General features: G+C 51.7%; 1 protein-coding gene across 1 annotated transcript in view; it reads left to right on the plus strand.

The window, feature by feature from the left end:
• The first annotated feature begins 996 nt into the window (after positions 1-996).
• Mkp3 (Mitogen-activated protein kinase phosphatase 3) overlaps positions 997-27,811 on the plus strand; it is a 92,393-nt gene continuing 65,578 nt past the window's right edge. The window contains exon 1 of the mRNA XM_075704150.1: positions 997-1,646. Coding sequence (XP_075560265.1) covers positions 1,247-1,646 — 400 coding nt within the window. The 5' untranslated portion in view covers positions 997-1,246. The remainder of the gene's footprint in view (positions 1,647-27,811) is intronic.

The following is a 27,811-nucleotide window of genomic DNA, read 5'->3' on the forward strand; positions in this document are numbered from 1 at the left end:
GACGAGCGTACGAAGCAACTCCATTCTGGCCCGGTCGAGGAAAATGAAAACGGACGCGCGGGTGGCCGCGCTCGACTGAATGAGCGACGACGACGATCGCCACGTTCCCTCCTTTATTTTTTTTTTCTTTCTGTTTTTCCTTCCTCGAGGTAGCTGCGACGGGAATGAGGACGCGATACGACGCTACGCTGCGCCGCTCCCGCTAGCGTAAAGGCGTTGTCGCTCCCCCCCCCCCCCCCTCCCTCGTCGGCGAAACGATCGGCCGAGACAACCGGGGCACCGGACGAACGACGACGTCGTAGTCGGGCGAAGCGCTTTGTTCGCAGGACGTTCGTCCCCTTGGGGGTCGAGACAGCCCCGTCAGTGTGTGTCCGAAACACGCTCTCTATGTGTGACGCAGACCATTTTCCCCGCCCCCTTTCTGCGAGCGCGCGGTGGCAGTGTACCTTGAATGGTTTCTCCTCGCGTACGAGCCTTCATTGACGAAAAAACGGGACGCGCGCGGCGTCACTCCATTGATTGGCAGCGCCGCCTGGCGACGGCCATGCGCCGCACGCCTCCGCACGACGTCCTCGTTCGCCGAGCAGGAAAGCGCATTCGGTGGAAGAAAAAAAAATGGTGTAAAAAAAGCATTAAATAAAACGAGGTGGTGGTGTACGAAGCCGCCCCACGACGGCTTCGCGAAGACCTCGCAATAATGCCGTGCCCCGCTGCATTCGCGTAGTGGGAAAGAAAACGCGTGGGCAGAGCCTGCCGAAACCGTGCAGCCGCGCCCTCCTCTAGCGCCCGCGCACCACCTACGCGCGCGGCGCGCGCGCCATCTTGGATTTCTGTGCGGGGGAAGTGGGCGGAGCCTGCACCGGTGCTATAGAGGGCTTTTCTTTTTTTCCTCTGCTTCCGCAGTCGTGACGTAGCTCCCTCCGGCTGAACGCGAGCGGCCCGCCGTGCGCGCGTTTGCCGCCCATTGGTCGGCAATCTCGTGTCGTCACCAGAAGCGGCGCGTACCCTGTTCGGCCGCTCGCGTCCGGCGCGCCGCCGAAGCTGCCGGGAGAAGCGCCAGTGCCCGCTGCAATGGCGGTGGAGCTGCGCTGAGACCGTGTTCGTCCACTGCCGAGCCGTGCGTGTGTGTGTGTGTGCGCGCGCGCGCCGACGGAGCGTGCGGGAAGCCTGGTTCATCGCTCGTCGGTGGTGTGTCGTACTCCGCGAATAAGTGCCGGCCCATGCGTCCTCGGCCGGCGGTAGCATCATGCCTTCCCGCGAGCTGTCGACGAGCGTGATGAGCGGCTCGTGCCCGACCGTGGGGCCCGACTGGGTCGCGGCGAGGGTTCGCGAGCCAGCGGCGCCGGAGTCGGCGCTGCTCCTGCTCGACTGCCGGCCGCCCGACCAGTTCGCGCGGTGCCGGTTGCGCGGCGCGCTGGGCGTCAGCCTCCCGGCGTCGCTGCTCGTGCTGAGGCGGCTGTCCAACGGCAAGCTGTGCGTCTCCAGCGTCCTCAGGGACGCTCGGCAGCGAGACGCTTTCGAGGCGTGTTACCGCCAGCTGCCCATCGTGCTCTACGACGCGGACGGCAGCTACGCCGACGTTCAGGTCACCGGAGTGCTCGTTCAGCGGCTCCGCCAAGATGGCTGTCAGGTGTCTTGCCTGCAAGGTGAGAGCGCTCTTCCCGAACCTAATACCTCTGCCGGCTCGCAGGTGTGTGTATACGGGAGTGAGCCCATTGTTGTCGCTGCCGTCTCCGCCGTGGCGCATGCACCGTTCTACCGTGTGCCGCTATCCACGCTTTTACGATTGTCGCGTTTCGCCGGAACGATTTCATTGATTCTCCCTCGGATCCTGCTACATCAATAAGCACAGCCTTCCATAGGGAGAATGTAGAAAAGTAAAAACGAGAAATAGCGAAACACGCCTCGGAGGATATACCAATTATGTGGTCGTCGTGGCGAGTGGTTGGTTTCTCTCGCCATATACTGTTCGATACGGTTTCCAATTCGCGCGCGGTGGCTCCGTTGAGTGTACTTTCAGAAGACGGCTTCACCTGCATTGTTCGGTTATGCGGGCGACGGCCGAGCCAGCGCCGATCTTTTACAAGCGGCCGCCCGTGCGCCTGCCGGCCTCTCCTCTCTGCCCGCGCTTGAATCGAGCAGGTACACGCTACACGCTCGCTCGCGCCCACGCGGCGTCAAAGCGCTCTTTTGCCTCCATTAATGAAATCGCTGGGGCCGGTCGGCCTTGGACGAGACTCTGCGTCCTTGTCCCACGGAATGAAGCCACCCCGCTGCTGTGGCCTGTAAACAGCACGCGCTGCCCGTAGCGGGCGTGAGCCAGCTTCCGTTCGCTAGCAGCCGCCCGTGCGGTTTCGTTCACCCCCTCTCTCTCGCCCTCTCTCACTAAAACATACCCCGAAGCAAGCGGGACTAAGCTCAAGCGGTTGCCGAGCGGGTTCGCGCTTCATTGGATAGCTTGAATCGACAAATGAATAATTCCTTTGATGCCACGAAAGGATTCTGGAATCATTTAGTATGCCTGTGCGTTTGTGATAGTTGTGGAAAGCGGCAGACTCAGTCTTTTAACTGTTTCTTGGGTAGCCGGTTTTTAATGTTGCCCACCTGCCCGCTTGTCTACACTCATTACACACAAGCGAGCATGTCGAACAACTTTTCAACACTTCGATGGAATGTTACTTTGCCAATTATAACGCAAGGTGATTTAAAAAAAAAAAAAAAACTAAACGTGACCCTCGTTGCTGTAACGCCTATCGTTTGTATAGCTTGTGCGAGTGCAAGTATGAGGAGGCAGTGGGAGCACCTGCTGTGCTTTATTTTCACCTGTGCGACCTAACCATGTGCAACCTAGGCAATTTTTAGAGACAAATCTAGAACCTTGGCTCGCGTCCTTCACTAAATGCGTTCACTGTGTCCCTATACGAGAGTAACAGGCCCAGAAACCCGCATAGCGGGCTGTGCTGCCATTTTTGACGCCGCCGTTTGTTTGCAAACGTGGTGTCCCCTCCTGCGCACAGCTATCGTTTACCCTTACCCCTGCGTAGGGTAGCAACCCGTTCTGACCTCTCTCTCCTGTTTCATTGGCGTAGCCTCGCTTTGGCATGCTTCCAAATTGCGGCATTCAGTTTAAATATTTAGCTGGCCAAGGCACCGGAGGGGGGGCGGGGTACATTTAGGTGTCATAACACCCTCGGGAATTTTGCTGATAACCATAAGAACATACCCATAACAAAGAGAATCGCGTCATTAGAAGCTCCGAAACATTCGGCGTAGCTAAAAGCAGGATGAGCACCCCTGTATCCTCGGCTCTTTATGCTCCATAGCACGCAATGCGGTGTGGCACGAAGCGTAGAGCTGAATAAGCAGGCGCTGCGGGCGACGGTGGAGCATTTCACAATTCAAAATAATTTGCGGGTTGGGCTTTCGTCGAGTGGTCCCCCCTCCCCCTTTCATTCGCTATCATCTTGCGACGTGTTATACGCGGGTTATTAAGTTATTTGCCCAATGCCAGCGCCCTCTTTCCGTCCATTCGGGGCTACCGCTAGCTGCAGGAGGACGTTACGTTGAAGGGCGTATGGCGCGTGACGGTTACCCGTGAGCGCGTGCGCTCGCCTATAACTTCGACTACGCCGAAAGATGCAGCGTTATCCCAGAAAGTGGCAAAGTTCAGCGGCGTTTCACAATTTTTCGATGCACCTTTAGGCCTGGTAACTCATTACGAGCAACCTGCGTAGCGTGACTTGACTGTTCATGAGCGCAAAAAAAAAAAAAAGAATATTTGTGCAAACTGTACGGCGATAACTTATGTAGATTAGATAAATAGATTAGATAAAGAACTTAGATAAATTTATGTAGTCAAGATATCAACCTCTGCCCTTCAAGTGGCCAACAGCGGGGACATGCCATCGTCTGCCGTTCGTGCCTCTGCCATGGCCTCCGAGACCGGGTGGACCGCGCGCGCTGGCCGGTCTCGGGAGCCATGTTTTATGCCATGACTGTTCGTTTACAAACGTGCAGCTTCTCTACATATTCTGCCGACTGAAGTGCGCTCCCCCGCTCCGTTGTTGAGCATTGCGCAAACTTCGCGTGTCTTAAACGATCACCGCATAATCGCTACATTGTATGCTTAGAAGGATCGTGCTCTACTCGTGCACTGTAGGAAACGCGCGTTGATTTACGACGCACACCTGACGTGCTCGCTCCTTGCCTTCTTTTTAGAAGGCAAGGAGGCACATCTGGCGCGTTCTATCACTCCGAATCACTTTACCTGCTTGGTTACACCGAGTCGCTGCGTTGCATGCTTAATCCTTCCGCCCCACACGGCGGCTACACTTCTTACGAGCCTGCTTATTCTGAGCGCTGTTGAGTCTCAAGATAAACAAGAGAGGAATATGTGAAGCAGTAAACAGGGCGGATCCCGGAGACGAGATTAATGAAATCTGTGCCAATGCAGTGCAACCGAAGTTCGTCGCGTTCATCATTCAGTCCTGCTGGTTTTGCACGATGTGTAGCCCTGTCGAGAGGATTTTGATGCGCATCGTAACGCTGGCCAATCCTGACAGTAGTTAAGCGTAACATATCAGTAGGTCTACGTCGCTCTTTTCCAGCTATTGCAGAATGGAATAGTTTACCGGACCGCGTAGTAATCGAACGTAACCATACCAAGTTTCGAAACATACTAACGAACTTTCTTAGTATTGATGCTTAATGGATTTTACTTTTTTACTATATCACACTTTTTTGAGTGCATTGGTTATTACCTTTTGTGATTGACATTCATTTGATTGCACCTTCTTTGCCCTTCTGAATGTTTATTGCTATTGTTTCTTACTTCAGTCATGACTCTTTGTACGTTTCTCTTTCTTATGTATGCTCCCCCCTTATGTAATAACCCAACAGGAGCCTTTAAGGCTCAATAAATGATGATGATGATGATATATACAAGTGGTTATATTATTTACTCTGCCTGCCCTGCCGGTCCCTTTTTCGCGTTCTGACGTCACGATAATCTCGATGGTGTCAAGTCGCGCATTAAAATAGCTTATATTCCTTTCCAAACCGTCGTGCGCTTACACCAAGCACCATCATTTCACGTGCTAAATGCGCGCGGTAGAGCGTACGCAACTTCCAAAATGTGTGCCATCAGTGTACTACCCCTTTTAAAGGCGCGTTCCCGTTAAGCGTGACGGAGGCTGTACGTGCGTCGTCTGCTGCTTCCAAATGCACTTCTGCGCATCAGCTCGGCTCGCTCTGGACCGCGCGCAGCCCCTGTAGCCGTGGAAGAGAAGCGAAGCCTTGTTATGTGGTTCTGCGGTGTTTGTCTCTCGTTGTTTTTGAGCCGTGCTCGGAGAAGTGTCGGTTGAACCTCCGAGGAGGAGGAGCAGTGCTGCTCATTCAAGCCAGTTTCCTTTCCCCTCCCGCTGCTTTCGGGGTGAACGTTCTTTCGCTTCTCGCTGCCCCCGCTGTGTTAGTGAGCGTGTGTGTTGGTGGCGGCGCCGGTTTTTTTAGCTGCCCCGACGCGAGGGCCTCCGCGTTCGCTTCGACGGCGACCGGGCACGCGCGGAGGCTCGGCTCATTCGAAGCTCCTTTCACCTCGCACATTTTCGGAGCACGATGATGCAGATAATGACAGTAAGAAGCCGTTTATTCACGTACATGGGCATACCCGTATGCAAACTGTAGTGCGCTGCAGCGTAATTGAGGTAAGGGAAGACGGAGCAATACTCACAACTGAGGTTCGTTGGTAGAAATCGAACGCTTTTGTCTGCTTGATTTCTTCACAAGTGTGAAGCCGCAAGTTTTTTCTGAACAAACACTTACGCCATAGACCGGCCCGAGACCGGCCGTTGTGTGAGATCCGTCTAATCTCGGAGGCCATGGTCACGAGGCACGACGAACAGCAGACGCGGCCATGGTTTCGCTAATCTCCTCCGCTGTTCGCCACTTCGAAAGACAGCCTTTAAAACTTGTAGTGTGCTGCTTCGTCTGTGCGTTTCCTTTCCGTAGCGTTACGTCTTATCGCGCTGTTCAGCCAAGCTATTACAGTTTTCTGCAGAAATCACTGATCAATAACAAGTGCATGGACTTGTCTAGTATTCGTGCTTATGGCTTCAGACGTTCTTGTGGCTGTATTTGTTGGGCTTCGTAAGCCTTTACTGGCGTGCATTTCGAAGCATTTGTAGTTTACTAAACGCACAAGGCTACAAGACACTGTGCGTAGCTTAATCGTTGCGAATTGTCATCGCATTTGTAACGCAATATTTTATTCAACATTATCGTATTTCGAAGTCACAAGGCCGTTTGAAGCCACAAACACGAAGTTCAGCGAAATCAATGCGCTGACCATCCATTTCCACGCTGACTCAACCACCTCGCTCGCACCTCCCGTCGACACTAGCGCCAGAGTTTCCCCTAGTGATTTTAATAGCAAACTGTACGGCCCCTTCGGCTTCGTGTCATGCTCAGGGTCATCACGCTCCACGTCACAAGTCGTTTGCAGCACTGTGGATCCCTGCCGGACTCCTTAGCCAATAGGAAGGCCGTATGACCGTCGAGATGTGTTCATCCGCGCCGAGTCGTCTGCTCAGCGGCTGCTGAATTCGCGGTATACGACTTGCATGCGCAAACTTCTTGACATGTCACGTGTCGCTGTAACGTATCATGTACGAGGAAAAAAGAAACGAGACTCTAATGCTGCCATTAATCGGACAGTTACACACGGAACTATGATCCGCTGGCCAAGCATATTGCCTGTGTCCGCCTCTACTAGCTTAGCGGTATTGCCAGTAATAAATATACTACAAAAATAACTGAAAAGGGACCGGGGAACTTCAGAACGAAAGCACCAGAGAATAAAACCAGCAAATAGATATGTATGTTAATAATGCGAAAAGTGGTGTGTAACATGTCAGCCTCCCTGTAGCAACGATTTATTCATGTACAAACTACACATGTGGTACTTGGAGAGAGAGAGAGAGAGAGAACTTATTGAGCGCAGGGCTTGAAACGGTTCGCTGCTCGTCGAAGCGAGCCGCTTTCAACCCCATCTATTCTTTTCTTATGCCTGTCACGTCCCTGTTCTTTCCTTTCACAACGCTCGGTCTTTCTTTCTTCTTCGTTTCTTTCTTTCTGACACGTACCGTAGACTCCGGGGACGCACCGTTCTGCTGCGCGAGTTCCTTTTTCCCACGGCTAGCGACCCCCGGAGTCCGGGCTACGGGTCGTGTTTTTATTTAGACGGCGCGGGAGTCATTTTGGGACTCGGCTGTGTCTTTCTTTTTTATATATTTGCCGTGGTGTTCGCAGGTCGCTCGGTTGCCAATGGATAACTGTCCTTTGCGTCATGGCGGCGCATATACCCCACAGCCTAAAGGTCTTGCACCCGCAGGTGCCGTCCCCCTCTTATGGCTATTCTTTCTTTCTTTTTCTTTTTTGTCAGGCTGTTACGAAGTGAATCGGGCAGTAAATTGTGGCAAAATAGCAACGGCGTTATCAACTATCTTTGAAACAAAATTCAACGCGAGAATGGATGCTGTACTTTCTTGCCTCTGCGGCTGTGTACATTGTCTACTGTGCCTGACCGTTTGTTTTTCTTTGTCGTCTGCGAGCGGCAGTGCAGGTGTCGTCTGTGGCAGACGGCAGCATCTTGTCTTCGCTTCATTCTTTTTTTAGCCCATTTTTTCGTTCAACGCGCTAGGTATAAATACGCCGCGCAGTTTGTGGTCACCTGAAGTAAACATGGCTATTTGCGGCGACGAAGCGAAGAAATGAAGGGGAAAAATATTTTAAAAAACGCGTGCCGTGTTTTCGTTGTGCTTATGTTTACTATGCGCAATGTGAACGGGGTGTCCTACGCCGAAAACCGTTTCCTCGGCGAGGCGTTTCAACGCGCCGTTCTTGGCGACCGGCCTCTACCATGCCTCCGTGAACATTTGACGTCATTTCGGCCGTCGGTAGTGTAAAGGATCTAATAGCGCAGACTACGTAACCCCATATTGGAAGAATTTTCAACTTCTTGTTAAAACGTGGGCAAGCCTTTGTTGAGGCCAGGGATGGCTAAACGGACCTCAGTTTTCAAAACAAACGCATAATTCCAATTTTATGAGCCAGAGTTAATACGTATCAAATCAAATCAAGTTTATTTCAACATACAACTGATGCTGAGTTCCGTGGACAAAAAGCCAGCAAGGCTTGACGTGGTCCATGGGCCCGTTTTACAGGCAGTAACAAATGCAACAAATGATTAGCACGGTTAAATACAATAGTAATTGAAAAAATAGGATTTCCACACTAATAACTGCGAAACATTAATCATGATAACTATGAGCAAGTATAACAAAAAAGTAAAGCTTACATGATGAGTAATTCTCATAAATACAGCTAGTCATGAAATACATCACAAAATACACAAGAGATAACAAAACAAATGCAGCACTATGTACATCACTATTACGACACAATGTATGAAAATATTTAATACAGTAACATATGCAGAAGGATTCGATACGCACAATACAAAAAAAAACATGATTATACAAGAATTGAACCTGTTCAAAGGACATTCATACGTCTGTGTATATTCGCATCTAGATATATGTTTATCCTAGCACAGAAATAAGCATTAATTTATGTTTGCCTTGTTTAAATGGTAGGGTAGTCGAAAACGTAGCATTTGATAAGTATAATTTGTTCTAGGCCTTCGTAGTTCCCATATTTCAGAACTCCTTGTACTGACCGCCTTATGTTTTGCTATTAAGTTGGAAATACGTTTTAGGGTGTCGTTGTTTCTTTTAATACTGGTCATATAATTTCGTAGTAACATATTGTCATAAATGTTAGGCATTGACAGCAAATTGAGCTTTTCAAATAGAGCACTAGTATGTGCTAAGTAAGGGACATCGAGTATCATATATGAGACACCCTACAGTCACGGGTATATTTTGGGACAATCAGAAATACATTTGAATTGCAGAAAACTTGCAAAAACTCAACAGAACCACTGAAAAAAAAAACTTCATACTTAGTTTTACGATGAAGTGCATACTTATTGCAGCTCCAGCGAGTACAAGTTTCCTCAGAGTTTGATGACGTCATTCTACATTCCTCAGTATCTTAGCCGTAAAGTATAGCCGGATTAGCCCGGCCTCATACCTTACATATGATAGACTTAAGTGAAAAGTTGAATAAATCATATCTGCTCATCCGGAGGAAGCCCCCCGTTCCCGGTTCTTCTTTTCTCTTTTCATCATGAATTCGTTTTATAAGAAAAAGATGATCGATTACTGAGGTCTACGGAACTCACACTGCTGCTCACTTGAGAGAATACTGGCAAGCCGACAGGGGTCGTTCGCTCGCGTATTCAGCTGTCACTGCTGTTCCAAAAGAAACCAGTGACGACATGTGCACTTTATTACGGTGCGAAGAAAGCGTACGCGGGGCTGGGGGGGGGGGTTGTAGCAGGAGAACACTTTATTTCATTCCAACGGATGAAACATTCAGCACCGTAGCTTGTGTCATTACAAGCGTTGAACTCGAGAAGTGTGTCCACACCTTTATATCTGAAAATGCCGCAGCTCGCGTCCCCGTTTGTATGCGGTGGGTGGGCGTGACTAAGAATTCTGCATTCACGGACAGATGCGCCGACAGCACAATTTCTCTGAATTCACTCGCAGTACGCTGTCGTGTGCGTCACGCTGCCTGGGGAAGTACCGGGTGTTTTTTTTTTTTTTAAGCACGAATAGCATTCTTCGCATCGTCAGACTAGTTTTCTTTCCGGCTATCTAGCCCTCTAGCTGTCCCACCAAGAATGCGGGCCGCGACCGAATGTAGCGCCAGTCTAAAAAAATAAAAAAATATATATGTTGGTGGACTTCTCGATGGCGCCACCAGAAGGCGCAGCGTGTCCAGAGATAAGCGCGACAGAGGAGCCAGGCTGCATACTTGGATTCGCGTACTTGGATGGTCACCGTATAGATCAGTTCGGCCTTCATTTTTCGTCTTGAGCAGGACACTGGGAAGAAAATCGTGTTTGGGCTGTTTGGATCCGACTGCTGGTACGATCTGTTGGGAACTCGGCGCTGACGCCCGTGGTTGTACCTGGGTCGCAAGCCCCAAGGGTAGCGTTGGCCTGGCGGCCTGGGGTACAACTGCAAGCATCCGAAGGTCCCGGCAAAGCATGAGTCGACAGGTAACAACGAAACAACTTGTTTATTTTAACATCGCAAAGAGTTGGCGGTCAGGTTTGACCGAAGTAGAGAGACGGGAGAGCACTTCACTCAACGGAAGAAATCGGAGCCCTCCTCTGGCGTCCGGGGGCAGCTGTTTTTATACTCTCGCAGTTGAGGGCAAGAAGGAACCCCTCAAAAGACGAGCACGTGAATGTACAATGGGCTAATGGTGACGCACACTGTCGTAGCGATGCCGTAGCACCATGTCGTGGCGCTGCGCACGATCTCGTAGCACCTGGTCGTGGCGCTGCGCAGCACACTGTCGTGGCGCTGCGCAGCACACTGTCGTGGCGCTGCCGGTCGGACACAATGACTGGAACGAAATCCCTAGGCGGTCGCATCGCCGCAGACGCGCCTGGAAACACCTGGCGATGAGTGTTGCGGTGACGACGATCGGGCCAAAATGTCCGCCGCCCCGCCGCCGTCGCGCCGGCAAAACCACGTGTCGCAGGCGAAACGCAACAGACCGCCCCGCCGGGGAAAGGAGATCCCGATGGACAGGGGACTGCATCCGCTGTCCGGAGGGATGTCGCTCGATGATGCTCATAACCGAAGTCGGGCGTCCCTTGACGTTTCTTGAGCGCAGCGCACAGAGAAGGCCTCGTTCTCTCGTTCAGGTTCGCACGGGACACTGCAAAGTGACTTCGGGAGAGTTCACATTTTTGTTCTCGTTCCCGGCAAGCGTTAGAACTACGCTGAAAACTCAACCGCTCAGTCAGCAAGCACGGCACAACCCTCACTAAGCCCTGCCAGGCTCTTTCCCCTTTTTATACCACTGCCTAGTTCCTTACAGTAGTCTAGCATCACTCAGAACGCGTCCACAAATTGAAAAATTGCACTAGAAAGCATATCATCACTTTGAAACACTAAACAAAAGCAATATGTTAAAAAAAATCCTGCCTCAGGAAGAAAAACATCAGTAACAAACAATTTTGAGGCTGATTCCTACGTTAGGGGCTTCGACTTAAGCCATCGGCGTTACCGTTGAGACTCCCCTTTTTGTAACGCACCTCAAAGGAATATTGTTGTAAAGCGAGGCTCCAGCGCAGGAGGCGGCCATTTTTGGGAGAGATGGTCTGCAGCCATTGGAGAGGGCAGTGATCTGTCTCAATGATAAACCTCGAGCCGGCTAGATAGCATGACAATTTCTGAACGGCCCACACGAGACATGCACACTCTTTCTCGGTGGCGCTATACGCCTGCTCACGACTGGTCAGCTTACGACTAGCATACAGGACGGGGTGTTCTACTTCTCCATTTTCCCGTTGGCACAGTACAACGCCCATGCCTCGCTCACTAGCATCGCACTGAACAATGAACCCTTTTGTATAGTCTGGCGATCGTAGCACAGGCTGGCTTGTTAGGGCACTCTTTAGGGCGCTAAAAGCTCTTTCCTTTGTCTCGTCCCAGACGACTGTTTGAGGCTCTGTCTTTCTTAGAGCATCCGTCAGGGGAGCCGCGATATCAGAGTACCTAGGGATGTACCTCTGATAGTAGCCGGCGACACCTAAGAACGACCGAATATCGGTCTTTGTGCGCGGTTGCGGAAAGTCTCGCACAGCGGCCACTTTTATTTCAGAGGGGCGGCGACGACCCTGACCAATCACGTGACCGAGGTAGACAACCTCGGCCTGTGCTAACTGGCACTTAGGAGCCTTGACTGTCAAGCCCGCTTCGCGCAGGCGGGTTAGCACTGCCCGCAAGTGTGCCATATGCTCAGACCAGGATGCGGAGAATATCGCTACGTCGTCTAGATACGGTAAAGCGAATTCTTGCTGTCCCCGCAACACTTTATCCATGAGGCTTGAAAAACAGTATGGCGCGTTCTTCAAACCAAAACTCAACACTTTAGGACGGAATGTTCCCATTGGTGAAATGAACGCCGCATACCTACTAGCCTCTTCTGTAAGTGGAACCTGCCAATAACCCCTGACAAGATCTAGGGTGGAAATAAACTGAGCGCTACTAACTTTCTCAAGGCGCTCCTCGATGTTAGGGATCGGATAAATTTGATCCTTAGTGATGGAATTAAGCCTGCGGTAGTCGACGCAAGGACGAGGTTCCTTGCCCGGTACCTCAACTAAAATCAAAGGGGAGGTATAATCACTCTCACCTGCCTCAATAACACCGAGCTGTAGCATTTTCTTTACCTCAGCCTCCATAATATCGCTCTGGCGGGGTGACACCCGATACGCCTTGGATCGTACTGGCTCTGTGGAGGTAAGTTCTATATCATGAGTAAGTACAGAAGTCCTACCAGGCCTCTCAGAGAACAGACCTTGAAACTCTTGTAATAGCTGGTGTAGTTCGGTTTTCTGCTCAGGCGACAGCGGTGCTTTACTGATAAGGTCACTAATGACTTGACCTGTGTCTTCCCTGTTCGTCACTGAGCCTAGTCCCGGAAGCTCGACCGGAAGCTCTTCAGGAACGTTTACCATCATGCACACCACTGCTTCCCTTTGTCTATAAGGTTTGAGCAGATTACAGTGGTAAACTTGCTGTGCTTTCCGCTTTCCTGGCAGACTTACCACGTAGTTAACGTCCGACAGTTTCTGAACAATTCGCGCTGGGCCCTCCCACTGCACGTCTAGTTTGTTGTTTAGCGATGTGCGCAATATCATGACCTCATCGCCAACCTCAAAACGACGGGCCCTGGCTGTCCGATCATAATAAACCTTGGCCCTCTGCTGGGCCTTTGCCATTGCTTCACCTGACAACTCCTGTGCCCTTCTTAAGCGTTCGAGGAGCTTAAGCACGTACTCCACCACGACTGGGTCGTCGCCCCTACCTTCCCATGATTCTCGAAGCATGCGAAGCGGAGATCGAAGCGAGCGACCGTACACCAGTTCAGCTGGCGAAAACCCCGTAGCCGCATGCGGCGCGGTCCTTAAAGCAAACATCACCCCAGGCAGACACAGCTCCCAGTCAGTTTGATGTTCAAAACACAAGGCTCTCAACACGCGCTTCATGACGGAGTGGAGCTTCTCAACGGAATTCGACTGTGGGTGGTACACTGAGCTGTGTAGCAGCTTTACCCCACACCTTTCGAGAAAAGTTGTCGTCAAAGCGCTAGTAAACACTGTGCCCTGATCTGATTGAATTTCTGCAGGAAAACCAACTCGCGCAAATATGGACAGTAGTGCATTAACTATCTCAACTGAGCTGAGTTCTTTAAGCGGCACTGCTTCAGGGAACTTTGTCGCTGGGCAGATCACAGTCAAAATGTGTCTGTACCCCGTGGCTGTTACCGGCAGAGGTCCCACTGTATCAATAACGAGCCGTCTAAAAGGCTCCGTAATGATAGGTACCAATTTCAACGGCGCCCTCGATTTGTCCCCTGGTTTGCCCACCCGCTGACAAGTGTCACATGTCCTCACGAAATGGTCTGCGTCCCGAAAACACCCTGGCCAATAGTACTCTTGCAAGAGACGGTCCTTAGTTTTCTTAACTCCTAGGTGTCCGGACCACGAACCCCCATGTGACAAGCGCAACAGATCCTGACGATAGCATTGAGGCACGACCAGCTGATCGAACTCCACTCCTCGGCGGTCTAGATACTTCCGGTACAGGACTCCACCTCTTTCCACAAAACGCGCAGTTTTCCTGGCGATACCTGCTTTGACATTGCAGCGCACGTTTTCCAGGCTGCCATCCTTTTTTTGCTCGGCTATCAAAGCCGTCCGGCTGACTTTTAGCAACCTATCAAGTCCGTCTGACGTAGGCGCGATGAGCAAATCAGTAGATAGCTCTTCTAACTTTCCCGCGTCGGGATTTTCCTCTCCAGTATCTGGCGCCTTCAACGCTACAGACTCAATTTTATTCTGTTCGGGCGTGCTCTGAATATCAGCTTGCTGCGCCTCTGACCCTTTTTCGTTGTTTGATAACGTCGGCCCCGCAACTACCGCCTTTGCAGCGAGCTCCCGAACCTTCGATCTGGTTAAGGCCTGAACACTAGCTTCACCAAACAAAAGCCCCTTCTCGCGCAGGAGGTGATCGGACCTGTTTGAAAATAGGTACGGGTACTGGGGTGGCAGCATAGATGACACTGCCGCCTCTGTCTCAAGCGCTCCGAAAGGTCCTTCAATAAGCACTTTTGCTACCGGCAGACACACGCTATGAGCTTCCACGGCTTGCTTGATCCATGCGCACTCGCCCGTGAACATATGGGGTTCTACGTAAGATGGGTGAACTACATCCATCGTAGCTGCGGAATCGCGAAGCACTCGGCACTCTTTCCCGTTCACGAGGAGGTCTCGCATGTAAGGCTCGAGAAGCTTCATGTTCTCGTCAGTGCTGCCTATTGAAAAAAACACAACTTTTGGTGTTGTTTCCGGACACTGCGCCGAAAAGTGACCCGGCTTCTGGCACGTATAACACAAGCGCGCTCGCCTCATCTCGAACCGCTTTCTGCGTTTGGCTGCCGCCGTCTCTTTACGTTTGGTCGGACTGCTTTCGCTCGCATCCGCACTACGCGTGTCCCCCTTTAATCTCATGGGCGTGAATTTCGGCCTCTCAAACTTCGAGCCAAATTCACCCTTTTGACCGTCCTTAGCTCCGCGAGCTCGACGCGTCACAAACTCCTCGGCTAGCTCAGCGGCTCTAGCCACCGTACTCACGTCTGGCCTATCCAAGACCCAGTATCGCACGTTCTCCGGTAACCGACTATAAAACTGTTCTAGCCCGAAACACTGCAGAACTTTATCGTGGTCACCAAACGCTTTCTCTTCTTTGAGCCACTCCTGCATGTTCGACATAAGCCTATACGCAAACTCTGTATATGACTCACTTCTGCCTTTCTCATTTTCCCGAAACTTCCGACGGAACGCTTCCGCAGACAGCCGGTACTTTTTTAGCAGACTCGATTTTACTTTGTCGAAATCCTCTGCTTCCTCTCTATCCAAGCGAGCGACTACGTCGGCCGCCTCGCCGGGTAACAAAGTGAGCAAGCGCTGTGGCCACGTTTCCCGAGAGAACCCCTGCTTCTCGCACGTTCGCTCAAAGTTAACCAGGAACAAACCAATGTCCTCTCCAAGCTTAAACGGCCGCATCAGGTCAGTCATTTTGAACAATACGCGTTCTCCTGCACCGTGTGCCTGACTTCCATTACGAGCGCGTTCCATCTCTATCTCGAGACGCTTCATTTCCAAAGCGTGTTGACGGTCACGCTCTTCTTTTTTCTCTTGTTGCTCTCGCTCTTTCTGTTCTTTACGTTCGCGCTCTTCTCTTTTTGCAGTCTCCCTCTCTTCAATAGTCTCAAGGCATTCCGACAGCTCGTCATCCTCAGCCTCTAACTCAAGAATAGCCTTTATCAGTTCTGGTTTTCTGAGTTTGTCTGAGACATCCAGACCCAACTCTCTTGCAAGCTCCAACAATTTCGGTTTGCGCAACGACTTCAAATCCATGGCTGCTCTGAATGCTGCTTTCTCTACTGCTTACTATTGTCTTGCCGCAAACTAACCCGGCAGCAACGACAACCACAATTACCAGCTCTGTTTCTGACACTAACAAAAAGCCTGGCAAAGCTCAGAAGAAGAAAGTCCCGCACTCACCAAACCTCGCAGGCAGGAATTCCGCGCAGTCGTTCCGCTGCAGGCAACCAGTCGTCACACAGGGCTCGTTGCACTGCTCCCGGATCGTCGTTGAGCTGCTCAGCATACAGTCAACTGCATCTCTTTGCTGCTGGCCTCCGTTGTCGCGATCTCGCCGCTGGCAGACAGTTGTTTGAAGTCGTAGGCGATCTCACCGCTGGCAACCAGATATTTGGATCCGACTGCTGGTACGATCTGTTGGGAACTCGGCGCTGACGCCCGTGGTTGTACCTGGGTCGCAAGCCCCAAGGGTAGCGTTGGCCTGGCGGCCTGGGGTACAACTGCAAGCATCCGAAGGTCCCGGCAAAGCATGAGTCGACAGGTAACAACGAAACAACTTGTTTATTTTAACATCGCAAAGAGTTGGCGGTCAGGTTTGACCGAAGTAGAGAGACGGGAGAGCACTTCACTCAACGGAAGAAATCGGAGCCCTCCTCTGGCGTCCGGGGGCAGCTGTTTTTATACTCTCGCAGTTGAGGGCAAGAAGGAACCCCTCAAAAGACGAGCACGTGAATGTACAATGGGCTAATGGTGACGCACACTGTCGTAGCGATGCCGTAGCACCATGTCGTGGCGCTGCGCACGATCTCGTAGCACCTGGTCGTGGCGCTGCGCAGCACACTGTCGTGGCGCTGCGCAGCACACTGTCGTGGCGCTGCCGGTCGGACACAATGACTGGAACGAAATCCCTAGGCGGTCGCATCGCCGCAGACGCGCCTGGAAACACCTGGCGATGAGTGTTGCGGTGACGACGATCGGGCCAAAATGTCCGCCGCCCCGCCGCCGTCGCGCCGGCAAAACCACGTGTCGCAGGCGAAACGCAACAGGGCCCTTGTCGTTTTTGCTGAGAGGAAGCGGAGCTAGGCAGATATTAAAAACATTACATTTAATTGAGATGTTTGTCTAAGCGCGGAAAATTGTTCCTTTAATTACTCCTGCTTTCGTACAAATGTTGCAATTGCGAAATGGCACCACTTTCCAGATGTGCGATCTCCGAGCATTGTATTCGATCACCGAGCATCTTTTCCCCGTTGTTACTTGTCGTGTCACCACCGTAAATTCGGCGATGACGGCAAACTGGGACTTAACTGACGCTTGCACACCCTGAAGATACCTGCCTACTTTCTCATCAGTACTAAATATAAGGGTACGTTTAACCGAAGCCAGAACGTACCATTTGTAGTGGATTCTAAATGTTGCTTAAGCGGAGCTGTGAAAAAAAAAAAAAAACAATGGTAGCGCTAGCGGAGACAGGTGACTAATTCGAGGAACACAGACACACTGCCAGTGGGTCTAACTGTCACAGACCGGCGCCAACCATGTTATATATATATTTCTTTAGAGTGCGTTTTCGGGCATCACGTTCCGAGGCTACGGGAAGAGGCCGCGAGAGAGGGCGGAGAGGACTGCCCAGGGTCGAGGGGCATCTGGAGACGGTCGGCTTTGTGAGCCGCGCAAGTGGCGGTTCTTCGGAGGCGGCTTCGCTGTCCCCTTCGACGGAGTCGGGGCTTGGCCGCGGTGTAAGATTACCAGAGTGGAGCAGGCAGAGCGCACGGTGAAGCGAGTTGTGCGCCCTGTGTCCACTGTTCGGTCGCTTCCGCTGGTCGGGATCGCGGAGACGGCCGGGGCCATAAATCGACAGTGCGCATGCTGTCTTCGGTGGCACCGAGAAAAAAGAAACGCCCGTAAATAACCGCTGGGCACAGCGCTGTCTTTAACCAGCGTCTTCGCTCCGCCAGCTCGTTAGCAGTTCGGTGGGAAGGGACACAGTCGGTTGGAAAGAGGCAGCGAAGAAGGTGGTGTGAGTCTTTGCGGCGTGCGGGGCCGAATTCCTGACGGCGAGGCGCGCGCTTCATCGCACCGGGCCCGCCGCCTTCGAGCCATCGCCGCAGCGACTGCCACACGAGCCGTCCCCGTTCTTCGCCGCGCTCCGATATGGTCTGTCCGCCGGCTTGTCCTCTTCTTCTTTGTTCTGTTAACTCTCAATGACTCCTGTGCCTCTAAACTCCTTTGTTTACTGTTGTTGTAACCCTGCCTGATTATTGTATGTTCTGGTCGTGTTTCGAATTGTGTGTGCTTCTCGCCAATTCTGTTCGTTCCTACTTTGAATCCTTTGTTCTCTTACTGACCTTGATCAGTTTTGTGTATGATTAAATGCTTGTTGTCCCCTTTCAACGAGTTGCTTCGTGATTGCCGACGCACCGATACACGGGCGCCTTGCTCGGGCTGACCAACCCTGAATAAATAAATGTTGCACAAAGACCACTCGCTTGTAGGCCAGGGCGAAGCGTAAAGCGGACCCCTGTGTTCCGTCGGCTTGCGCCTGGCAGCCGGATCGGCGAGCGACTTGTAGGTTTTTGTGACACTAACAATAACTATTATTAAGAACTATTCCGCAACTGGTCGTTTTGTTTTTCGCCACAACACACGCAGCGTTATTTGCATTCATCAGAGCCGCTGAATTATGGATGTGCAGATGAGAGCGCGAAGTGCACCGGTTCTTGTGACGTTCGCTCCGGTCTATGACGTCATCATCGAGCCCGTATATCGCCGACTGTACGCTGCGGTAATGACTCACTGGCAACGCTCTGAATGGATGACGTATGTGACTGGCTCCCTGCACGCCCTGAATCCGTGACTCGTTTCCTATTCCGATCGGCATGGGTGCGTCGAACGTGACGGATAAGAGGTTCGCATGCGCCGCAGTGTGATTCCAGGACAGGATGCAGCCGACGTGAGGTCAATGATCCGAGTGGCTGGTGGGAAAAAGGTTAACACGGCAGAGAGATTGACAAAAAAAAAAAAAATGAACAAGAAGCCACGATTTGTGTGCGAGAACAAATTGAACAATTGGTTCACTATAGAGTGAACAGAAATCTTCACTTTATAGAAGAAGGTCTTCTCGTAGGTAGTCTTATTCAGTTTATTGTCGATAAAGACCCCCCGGAGGAGATATTTTATTACGTAATGGGTGAGATTTAAATATAGTGCACATCATTTGCACGTCAATAGGTATAAAGTGATCTGTCACGCGCTGTTGGAAAGAGGACGTGCAGATAATGGCAACAATGTCAGCAGGAAGGCTGCTCCAGTCTTTGGAAGGAAGGACGCGGTTGCCTCTTACATGAGGAGGGAGGGAGGGAGGGAGAGGACTTTAGGCGAACCTCGTGCCGGCCCCCTCTGTGGACCCCGTCCTATGACATGCTGCACGTACGCGGGTCTATACGCCATACGTTCTCCGATACGGCAGGGAGCGCCTGGTCCGGATGTGTACGTGTATTCGTCCGCACGCAAGCACGCGGCCTGTTCGTCGTCGCACATAGCCCACCGCCGGCCGATCTGCTTGCCTCGCTCGAAGCCTCCTTTCGGCGGCTGTCCGCAGGGATTCCCTCGCCTCGTTCACCTTCGTTCACCGACTTGGTTGTTCTTCGACTTCGTCGCGTCCACGGTTCGAAGCGAGAGCGTGGCGGAGCCCGCTGTTTACGCACTCTAGCTGACCCCCCGGGCTGCAGCGGGGAAGGGTACTCCTCGCACTCATATATGTTCTCTGTCGTTGTGGCGTTTTTTTGGTTTCGTTTTCCTTTCGGCGCGCGTGATTCCAGGTAGAACGAGCCACTCGCGTGCGTTGTGTATCCACTCGGGGAGGCCGTTCGTGGTCGGGCCTTTTACCACCGGAAGGAGGAGGAGGCGAAGGAAAGTGGAAGGGCCCCACGTTCGTTCCCTTCTCCCTCTTCCTTCTTTTCGATCTGTTGAGCTGGTGGCGCTCTGGCGCCGCGGTGTCAATGACCTCCTTTCTCAGCCGCCAACCCCCTCGCCCTTCTCCCCAGCTCTCGCATTATTACCCAGTGGTGCCACTTCATTTGTAAGCCTCTCCCCCTGTTCCCTTCCGGCCTTCCGTCTCCTCCTCCCGCCCTTCTGTATCTCCGTAGCCATGTCCGTAGGTGACGTGCTCTCGGCAAGTTGAACTGCGAGCGCGTCGGACGCGGTTGCTTCACTAGCGCGTACACACCGGCCTTCGCTCATTTAGTCGCCACCCGTTCGTGTTTGTTGGTAGCAGTTTTGCGTGTGGTTTCTGTACGGAGTGGGGAGGGGGAGGGAGTGGAGCTCCGTGCGGGTTGTAAACAGCGACCGTGTTGTGGATGCCGCTCGCAACACGTGTGTAGTGAGAGAAGCTTCTATAGGCCGAACCCAGACAAACCCTTAGCCACTTTAGTGTTCTCTCGAAATTCTTATTTCCGTTAACTTCGCGGGTGGTGGGTTGATTACCAGATGAGAAAGTGAAGACCTAAATTCCGTATCTGAGTTTCGCGAATAAAACCCCTGCGACAGTACTGCTAGATAGACGTCATGAATTTCAAACTTGTCTGTGCTGTTCTTTTCTTTTTTCGCGTTTACACCGTTTCGGCTCGGTGAATGTACTCGGAACTTGCTATCTTCAGTCTTTCGCTCCTTTAGAATATATGGCAGTCTACTTTACCCACTAAATATTTCTAAGGTCGAGTGTACGCCTTAAAAACTATGACGTCACGACAAGCTAGAGCGGTAGCTTCATGGCGACGTTGACAACCGTCTCTCGCATGTCCGTCTTTTCTTGCTTGTCGAGCCTGCTCTAACGGTAACGATATGTTTTTTGGTATTCTAGTAGGCCAATTATTTACTAATATAGCTCAAGCCATTTCTGCATTTAGTGTCCCCTTAATATACCCAATGTTCGTGCGCCTGCTAATGCAAACACACACACACACAAAGAAAAACCAATGGATCCGAAGGTTAGGAAGCAGGCGTGTGCTGCTCCCATTTCATGGAGTTCCGAGGTGTGTTCTATTCAGTTTAGTGTCTTTCAGTGTTTCTATGGTGTTGGGCTGCTGAGCACGAGCTCGCGAGATCGAATCCTGGCCATGGCGGCCGCATTTGGGTGGGGGCGAAATGCGAAAAACACCCGTGTACTTAAATTTGGGTGCACGTTAAAGAACCCCAGGTGGTCGAAATTTGGGGAGTCCTCCACTACGGCGTGCCTCATAATCATAAAGTGGTTTTGGCACGTAAAACACCATATTTTTTTTTCAGTGCTTTCCGCTACCCACCACGTGCAGTTCTGTCATGTCGACACGCGATCACCATCCGACAGTCCGGTACAATCCTACCGAGTCCCGTTTTTCGTTTGTAATTTAGGATGGCCAAACCACTCGGTCTAATATTCACTTCGATTAAAAACCTTTTCCTGATGATTTTAATGTTGCGTCTGCTGATTGTAAGTCCTCTTTATTAGCACGTGATATCGTTTCTCAGCCGCAGGGCGGGGGGGGGGGGGGAGGGTATATGTGAAAATTTCGCGATTACAGAAATCTGACGTATTGAAGCCAGTTCACGTAGTCTGTGGTAACTGGATCGGACAAGTCTGTTAGGAGCATCGTTCTTTTTCTCTCTCTCTCTCGATTTGTTATTGTTCTTTGTTTCTTTCTTTTCTTTTTTGCTTCCTTTTTGCCGCCTCTCTCGGTGCCCAGGAATTCGCTTCCGCCGGCACCTCTCAGCCTCGAAAACATCACGGTGTTACTGGGCGTTCCAAAAATTGCCGACGTTTTCGCCGCGCTCTAGCCCACGCTCTGGCCACCGGTGCAGTATCCCAGACGACGGCCATTCACTCGCTGCTCTTGACGTCATAACTTTTGACGCCGTGTGGCTGGCAGCCTAGTTGTTTCTCTATCAGCATACCACGATTATACTGCGCGCTAAGGCAAATAACGCCAACCTTTTGCAGCTCTAAGAACTTTTCGTGCGCGAAAGCAGTCCCAAATGCAGTGAGACGCGTGACGTCGCACTAACGTCAACGGGATTCGTGGTTTGAGCACCAAGTTCAACAAAAGTAGTCTCGCTGCCATTTTTGCCGCGGTTATAATCAATGTTTCTTTTTGACACCAAACTTTCCATAGGATTGGTCTAGGTAACTTAACCCAATTTATTAAATATATGTTCCGTTTACTAGGGCACCGACGGGGAGCGTTAAGTTAGGCTCTGTTAGGAAATTTCGGTTTGTCAAAAGCAATACGAGCGCTCCTAAACCGTGGAAGAAGACTTGGTAAGCCTGTAACAGCGCAAAAAATCTAATAAGAAAGAAAGAAAAGAGATAAAGAAAGCGAGAGAGAAAACGAAAAAATGAAGCCGATGGCGGCGCCGTCCCGACGATGCCGCAGCGGCCCAACGTGACGTCACAGATTTCAAGAGCGTTTATCGGGGCTAGATAATTGTTCGTGAGCACACGAGCTCCAGAATAAGCTGCAAAGCAACCAAGTGCTCTGACTAGAAAGTTTGTCGAACACGTCCTACCTTAGAACGGGCACCAATATCGGAAACAATATTTTGGAAGCGTCGTGGCGGTGTCGATGTTCGTGCGCGAAAGTAAGGGACGGGAAATCGACCCTCGTTGTATTTCGGGACGATGATAATTTTCTTTTTCGGTCAAATCAACAAAAATAGGCGTTCGATCTAGCTTAGAAGCGCGATGGGTCGAGCTATAGTCGACAATATCGCACGAGTTACAGCGCAACACGGGGAAGCGCTTGTGCTCGCCGGTCCTGTCCGGTGCCCCGCCTTTCAGCAGTGCCAACTTTATGGGTAACCTTACGGCCGTCTCCGTGAATGTCGGCCCCTCGTGGTTAGGGTTAACCCTTATTAGAGTGTTTCAGTTTAGGACACGCAAGCGGCTTGCGCACGCAAGAACTGGGGGCGACGGTACTGCGCATGCGCAGGCCTCTACGTACGAGTCTGCGCATGCGCAGTACCGTCGCCCCCAGTTCCTGCGTACGCAAGCCGTTTGCGTGCCCTAAACTAAACCTATCTAATGTAAATCGTTCCAAATTACGCGGCGCCTTGCTCGCGCAAGCTGCTCCCCACGGCTCCCCTCACCGCGAACAACCGACGTGGCCCGCGTGTGCACGCTGACGTCAGCGCGCGCAAACCACGCATGCCGCGTATATGCGTTGTATGTATAGACGCGCATAGCTTTCCGCCGCGTCGCCCCACATCGATCGGTACGGTGCGAACTTGGGAGCCCGGACGGGGGCGAGGGGCGGCGAGATGCGCGACCTCTCGTTAGGGGGCGCACCTGTTGCGTTCCACTGCTTTTGCCCCACCGGTGTATGTGTGCGCCGCGTTTTTATGAGGAACGTATCGTCGCACGTTGGCGGTTTGTGCGTGGGTACTTTCGAACGTGCGGTCTATCTAGAGCCCGTATATTCTTTACAGGCGTCGCCGAGTGCATGACTCGCTCCAAGTCAGGCCGTGTCCTGGAGCGACGCGGCTTGACGCAGGGCGTCCATTGCGGCCGAATTCGCGAAGCGTCTCGTGCGGTGCCTATTCTGCTTCTGCCGACGATACCATTGTAAGGCAGCTTTAGAAATAGCGCGCCCGAGCGTCCTTGCGTGTACCCGAAGGCCCACTTACGAGAAAGCTTAGAGGGAAGCTTGGCAGCGTTAAGTTTTGCGCAATCGTGGCCACGCCACGCGCAGGCCGCGGAGGCCTATACCAAAGAACGCGAGAAGATTCACGAAAATGCGTAGGCCTCTGGCGCGCCAATATGTCTGGGCACGCGATTTATAACGTTCCCTGTTGTTACAGTATGCTTCATGTATGCCATACACGGGGCCAATTTCTTTGGGTGAAGGAGTCGACGGCCGCTTCGAGAAGTACAGGCAGACTCTGCGTACCTCTTTCAGCTGTTCGCTGTCACCGCGACGGATTGGCTATGACGACTTTGCCGCAGCGCGTTCGCGAACCCTCCTCTGCGGCCGAAGTGCTCCGTGAAAGCGTGGCCCGAAGCTTTGCCGGTTACCTGTGTTGGCGTGGCAACGGAGCTAGCTTCCTTTCGACGGCGCTTCCGCTGGGGCTTGTACACGCGGCCGGTAATTAAGGCGCCGCTCTGGTTTACTGCGCAACTTTCCACGCGAGAGATTACTGAACGGCTACACACAAATGCTCGCTTGTGTGTTTTCTATGGCCACGTACTCGTCTCGTCTCGATCCTTGAGGAAAGCGTCGCGGTAAACCGAAACGCCGGTAACGGAGCGGTCAGACTTCGGGTTCTTTCTACAGCGAAGCTCTTTACGGCTGTAGGTTCCTGCGGATCTAGTTCCGTGGACATAGACCAACAATTTGTCGTACGTGGGCCGATCCCGGAGATAGTGAAATGCCGGGCCGACCCGCGGCGGAGGTGCAGTGCGCCATTAAAGGGGCCCACATTCACAACTTCGCTGGTCATCCTTCTTCACAGCGCGGTAGGGTGCTGAATTGTTTTCTCTTTTTTGGATTGGCTGCCGCTTGTTTTCCACGGTACGTTGACTTGCAAAGCACCGCGTATTGGGTGGGGTGGACTCAAGATTTTTCCTTCAATGCTTAATGGGAGTTGGTGGCATGCAACAGGCCGCCAAGCTTCGTCCCATTTTGCGCGTTTTTTTTTTGTATTTGCCCCTCTTAATGAGGGGCGCTATAGTCGAACAGAGGACCCTTTCGAAATGTATAGATTGGGGAGGGAACCCTTGTTTCGAGAACTCCTTGTCAGGAGGAGGTTGTGGTTAATTCGCTATTCGTCCACTAGATAACGCCGCCGCGATGGTTTTGGATTATAGGTGTAGCCAGCGGCTATAGTCATGTTTGCGGCGCTGTTACGTGACGGGTCTCGAATTGTGCGTCGGTCGGGTGCGTACAAGAGACGACCTCCGAATCGGATCGTCGTTCGGATCGGATCGTTCTGAAACACGCCTGCGTATAATTTCTATAGAACCGTGCGACGCAGCTAAAGGATCGCACGCATCGTGGCGCAGTCAACTGCCCAGGTGTCAGTCGGTGAATGCACACGGGCGGCGGTATGCGCTCCGTGCCTCCAGGTTCCGCGGTTATTCATACGCCGATTCATTACCGCCGAAGCGCCGCGCAGTGGGAAACGCTCCGTGATGAAAGGGTTTGCGTAAAGCCGAGAGCTGTCTCGAATGTAATGCAGGAAACGGCGCCCGAACGAGGCTGAAATATGGGAGAAGCGGACTACACGGACGGTGTGTCCTGTCTTAGTCCTGTTTGTTTGTTTGGCTATTTATTTATTTATTTATTTATTTGTAGCAAGAATATGTACTCGCAGGGTATCTTCGGCGTTACAAAGAGGAGTGATAATGTCACGCAAAACAAAAAAAATATATAATAACGTGCCACCTGCACGTGCTTATGCAATGTTAGTGACAGCAGGTTTGAATAAAGCGCAGTCGGCATCCGGCTGTGCTTTATTGGTAACCACGCCGTCGCAGCGACAAGCGCGGCGTCTGCCGTCGCAACCTTACGCGCCGTTTCGCTGCGAGCGCCGGCGTCTCGCCGGAGACGTGCGCGGGGCCGCAGCCGCCGTGTGTCTGCGTGCGCACGGGTCGGGGCGGTTTCGCGCCCGTCGTCGAGGACGATCGAGGTGCGAACTTCTTCTCGAGGGCTTTGCTTTTGTTTCCTTCTCGGCGCCGGCACCTTCTGTCGCTCCACGCGCCGCGCTCGTCAAACGCTCGGCTTGCTCGGGGTGGCCGTGGTTACGGCGCGGTGGCTTGTTGACGTAACCGTGCTTTGTACCTGCTCTCTCTCTCTCTCTTGCTCGCTCTCTTGTTTTAAGTCTCTTGGCACGCGTGGCCAGAGCAATAGCAGCGTTGTCAAGCCGAGCATAAAGAGTGAAGGAGACAGCGAGAGCTCCCTATTTGAAAGCGGCGAGGTCTGCCGGCGGAGGAGTGTTCCCGTACGCAAGTGGGGGAGAGAGAGAGGAAGGGAATGGGGTTCCGAGGAACGTGAATAAAAGGAGGGGGGAATAGTAAAGCGAAAAAGAAGCGGCGACAAAGAAACACTGCCAGATGCCTTGATTTCACTTTTGGGTCCAACTTGTCCGAACGTAGGAGTAAATTTGGCTTCACTGCAGGCTTTCTATACGATGTAAGCAGTCTCCGAATGGTAAATGGAGTGTTGAGAGGCAGCCAATTGATTCGAGAATGATCCGAGGCGAAAACGACTGTTTGGCGTTGCATTCGTTGAGTATGCTGCAGGTAACTAATAGCTCCGCATAGAGCAATAATGCAAGGTTACACGAACAAGGAACGAATAGACAAATCTGTGGTTCGCGGGAGCTCTTGGTACAGGTGATATGAGGTTCAGACAGCATGGAAATGACGTGCACTACGTGGATTCGACCAAACTTCCTACTCCACTCATTCGAGCGTCATTGCAAACTGATCATTTTCCGTGAGGTACTGCGTTACGGGTGCGACAATTCTCCACGATTACACTCATTCGAGCGTCATTGCAAACTGATCATTTTCCGTGAGGTACTGCGTTACGGGTGCGACAATTCTCCACGATTACACAACTGCGCATGAGAATTGCCGCGTTGCCGTGCTGACAAAACTACGATTTCTCGTAATTCTGAAAGCAACAATATATATATAATGATTATCATCAGCATACTTTTATGCCCACTGCAGCACGGAGGCCTCCCTCACGTTCGCCAGTTACCCCTATCTTGCGATAGCTGATTGCATCTTGCACCTGCAAATTTCCTAATTTCATCATCCCACCTAATTGTCTACCATCCTCTACTGCACTTCGCTGCCCTCGGCGCCCATTCTGTTACTCTAATGGTGCGCCCGTTATCTACCTTACGCATTGCATGACATGTCCAACTCCATTGTGTTCTCTTGACTATCGGCTATCCGCGTTTGCTCTCTGATCAACACCGCCCTCTTCCTCTCTCTCTCTCTCTCTCTCTCTCTCTCTCTCTCTATATATATATATATATATATATATATATATATATATATATATATATATATATATATATATATATATCTGTGTGAGTGTGTGTGTGTGTGTAAAACATGGCGGTCATGGCGCGTTTCCGGCTTCGCAATTACTCCCGGCAGGCGCTGTTTGCGAAAGCTTTCGAGAAGATCGGTCTCTGCTACGGAGAGAGGAAACCGCCGCTAGTGCGCGGATTCAGACACCATCCGCAAACATCGCCAGTAGAACGCCTGAAGCCACAAACACGACGGTTAAACGAGTCAGTGTCTGCAGCCCATCGCATAGACCACGGGAGCCCAGCGATGGCGCAGTGCCAGTGGTCCCTCTTGGGATTTTAGTGAGAAACTCTGTGAGCGATTGGACGCTTCATCGTTTTATCCGCGGAGTCGGCGCATTCGGTTTTCCGTACGCACGCATTCACGCGCTATTAAAACTCTTGCGCGCTCATTCGTGCCGTAATTATTCTGATTATTCTCGCTGTTACCGCCGCTCACGCTAGCTTAGCCACTCCGCGCGACACCAAGGCCGTCCGTAAATTCTCCCTGTCGCCAGAGTGGCCTTACGTAAGCAGCTGGCGGAGGAGGAAACAGGTCAAGGCGGGAATGAGGGTGTGTTGTGGAACTGCGTTCATTAAAGGCGGTTTAAAGTCGTGGTTCGTTGTTGAACGAATCGTTCTTTTGTTGCGTTGCAGCCGTGAACGCCAGCCGAAGTGATGAAGATAATGAAAGCGAAAGGGAATGTGGCCTGATAACCAATTAAAAATGAAAAAAGTTTTCTTACCGCGAGGATCATATGTATCAATTAATGTAAAGTGAACTGGAAAATGAAAGAAAGCACAACTTTTGTAGCAGGTGGGAGCCCAGCAACTCCACGTGACGCAAGCGACGTTCTATGCAAATTAATATTTGTGCGATGCCAGCTGTCCTCCTGTCTGCCTGTAAACTGCACACACTGTAAACTGATTCACGCCATAATTAAGTCGCGTCCTTACACCCGTAAGGTCGTAAGTGTGTGAGATATCGACCGACTTGCACCCTATAAGGAATCCCCGAGGGTGTAAAACGGTTTACAGGGTAGGAGGCATTTAACACGTGCATCGGTGACGTTACCCTGGGAGTGTTAGACCGCGTTACTCGGTTGTTTCGCGCACACCATCCGGCATACATATTCCTGCAAATTTTACTAAGTGGAT

Source organism: Dermacentor variabilis, chromosome 9, assembly GCF_050947875.1.
Source record: "Dermacentor variabilis isolate Ectoservices chromosome 9, ASM5094787v1, whole genome shotgun sequence".
Classification (NCBI taxonomy): domain Eukaryota; kingdom Metazoa; phylum Arthropoda; class Arachnida; order Ixodida; family Ixodidae; genus Dermacentor; species Dermacentor variabilis.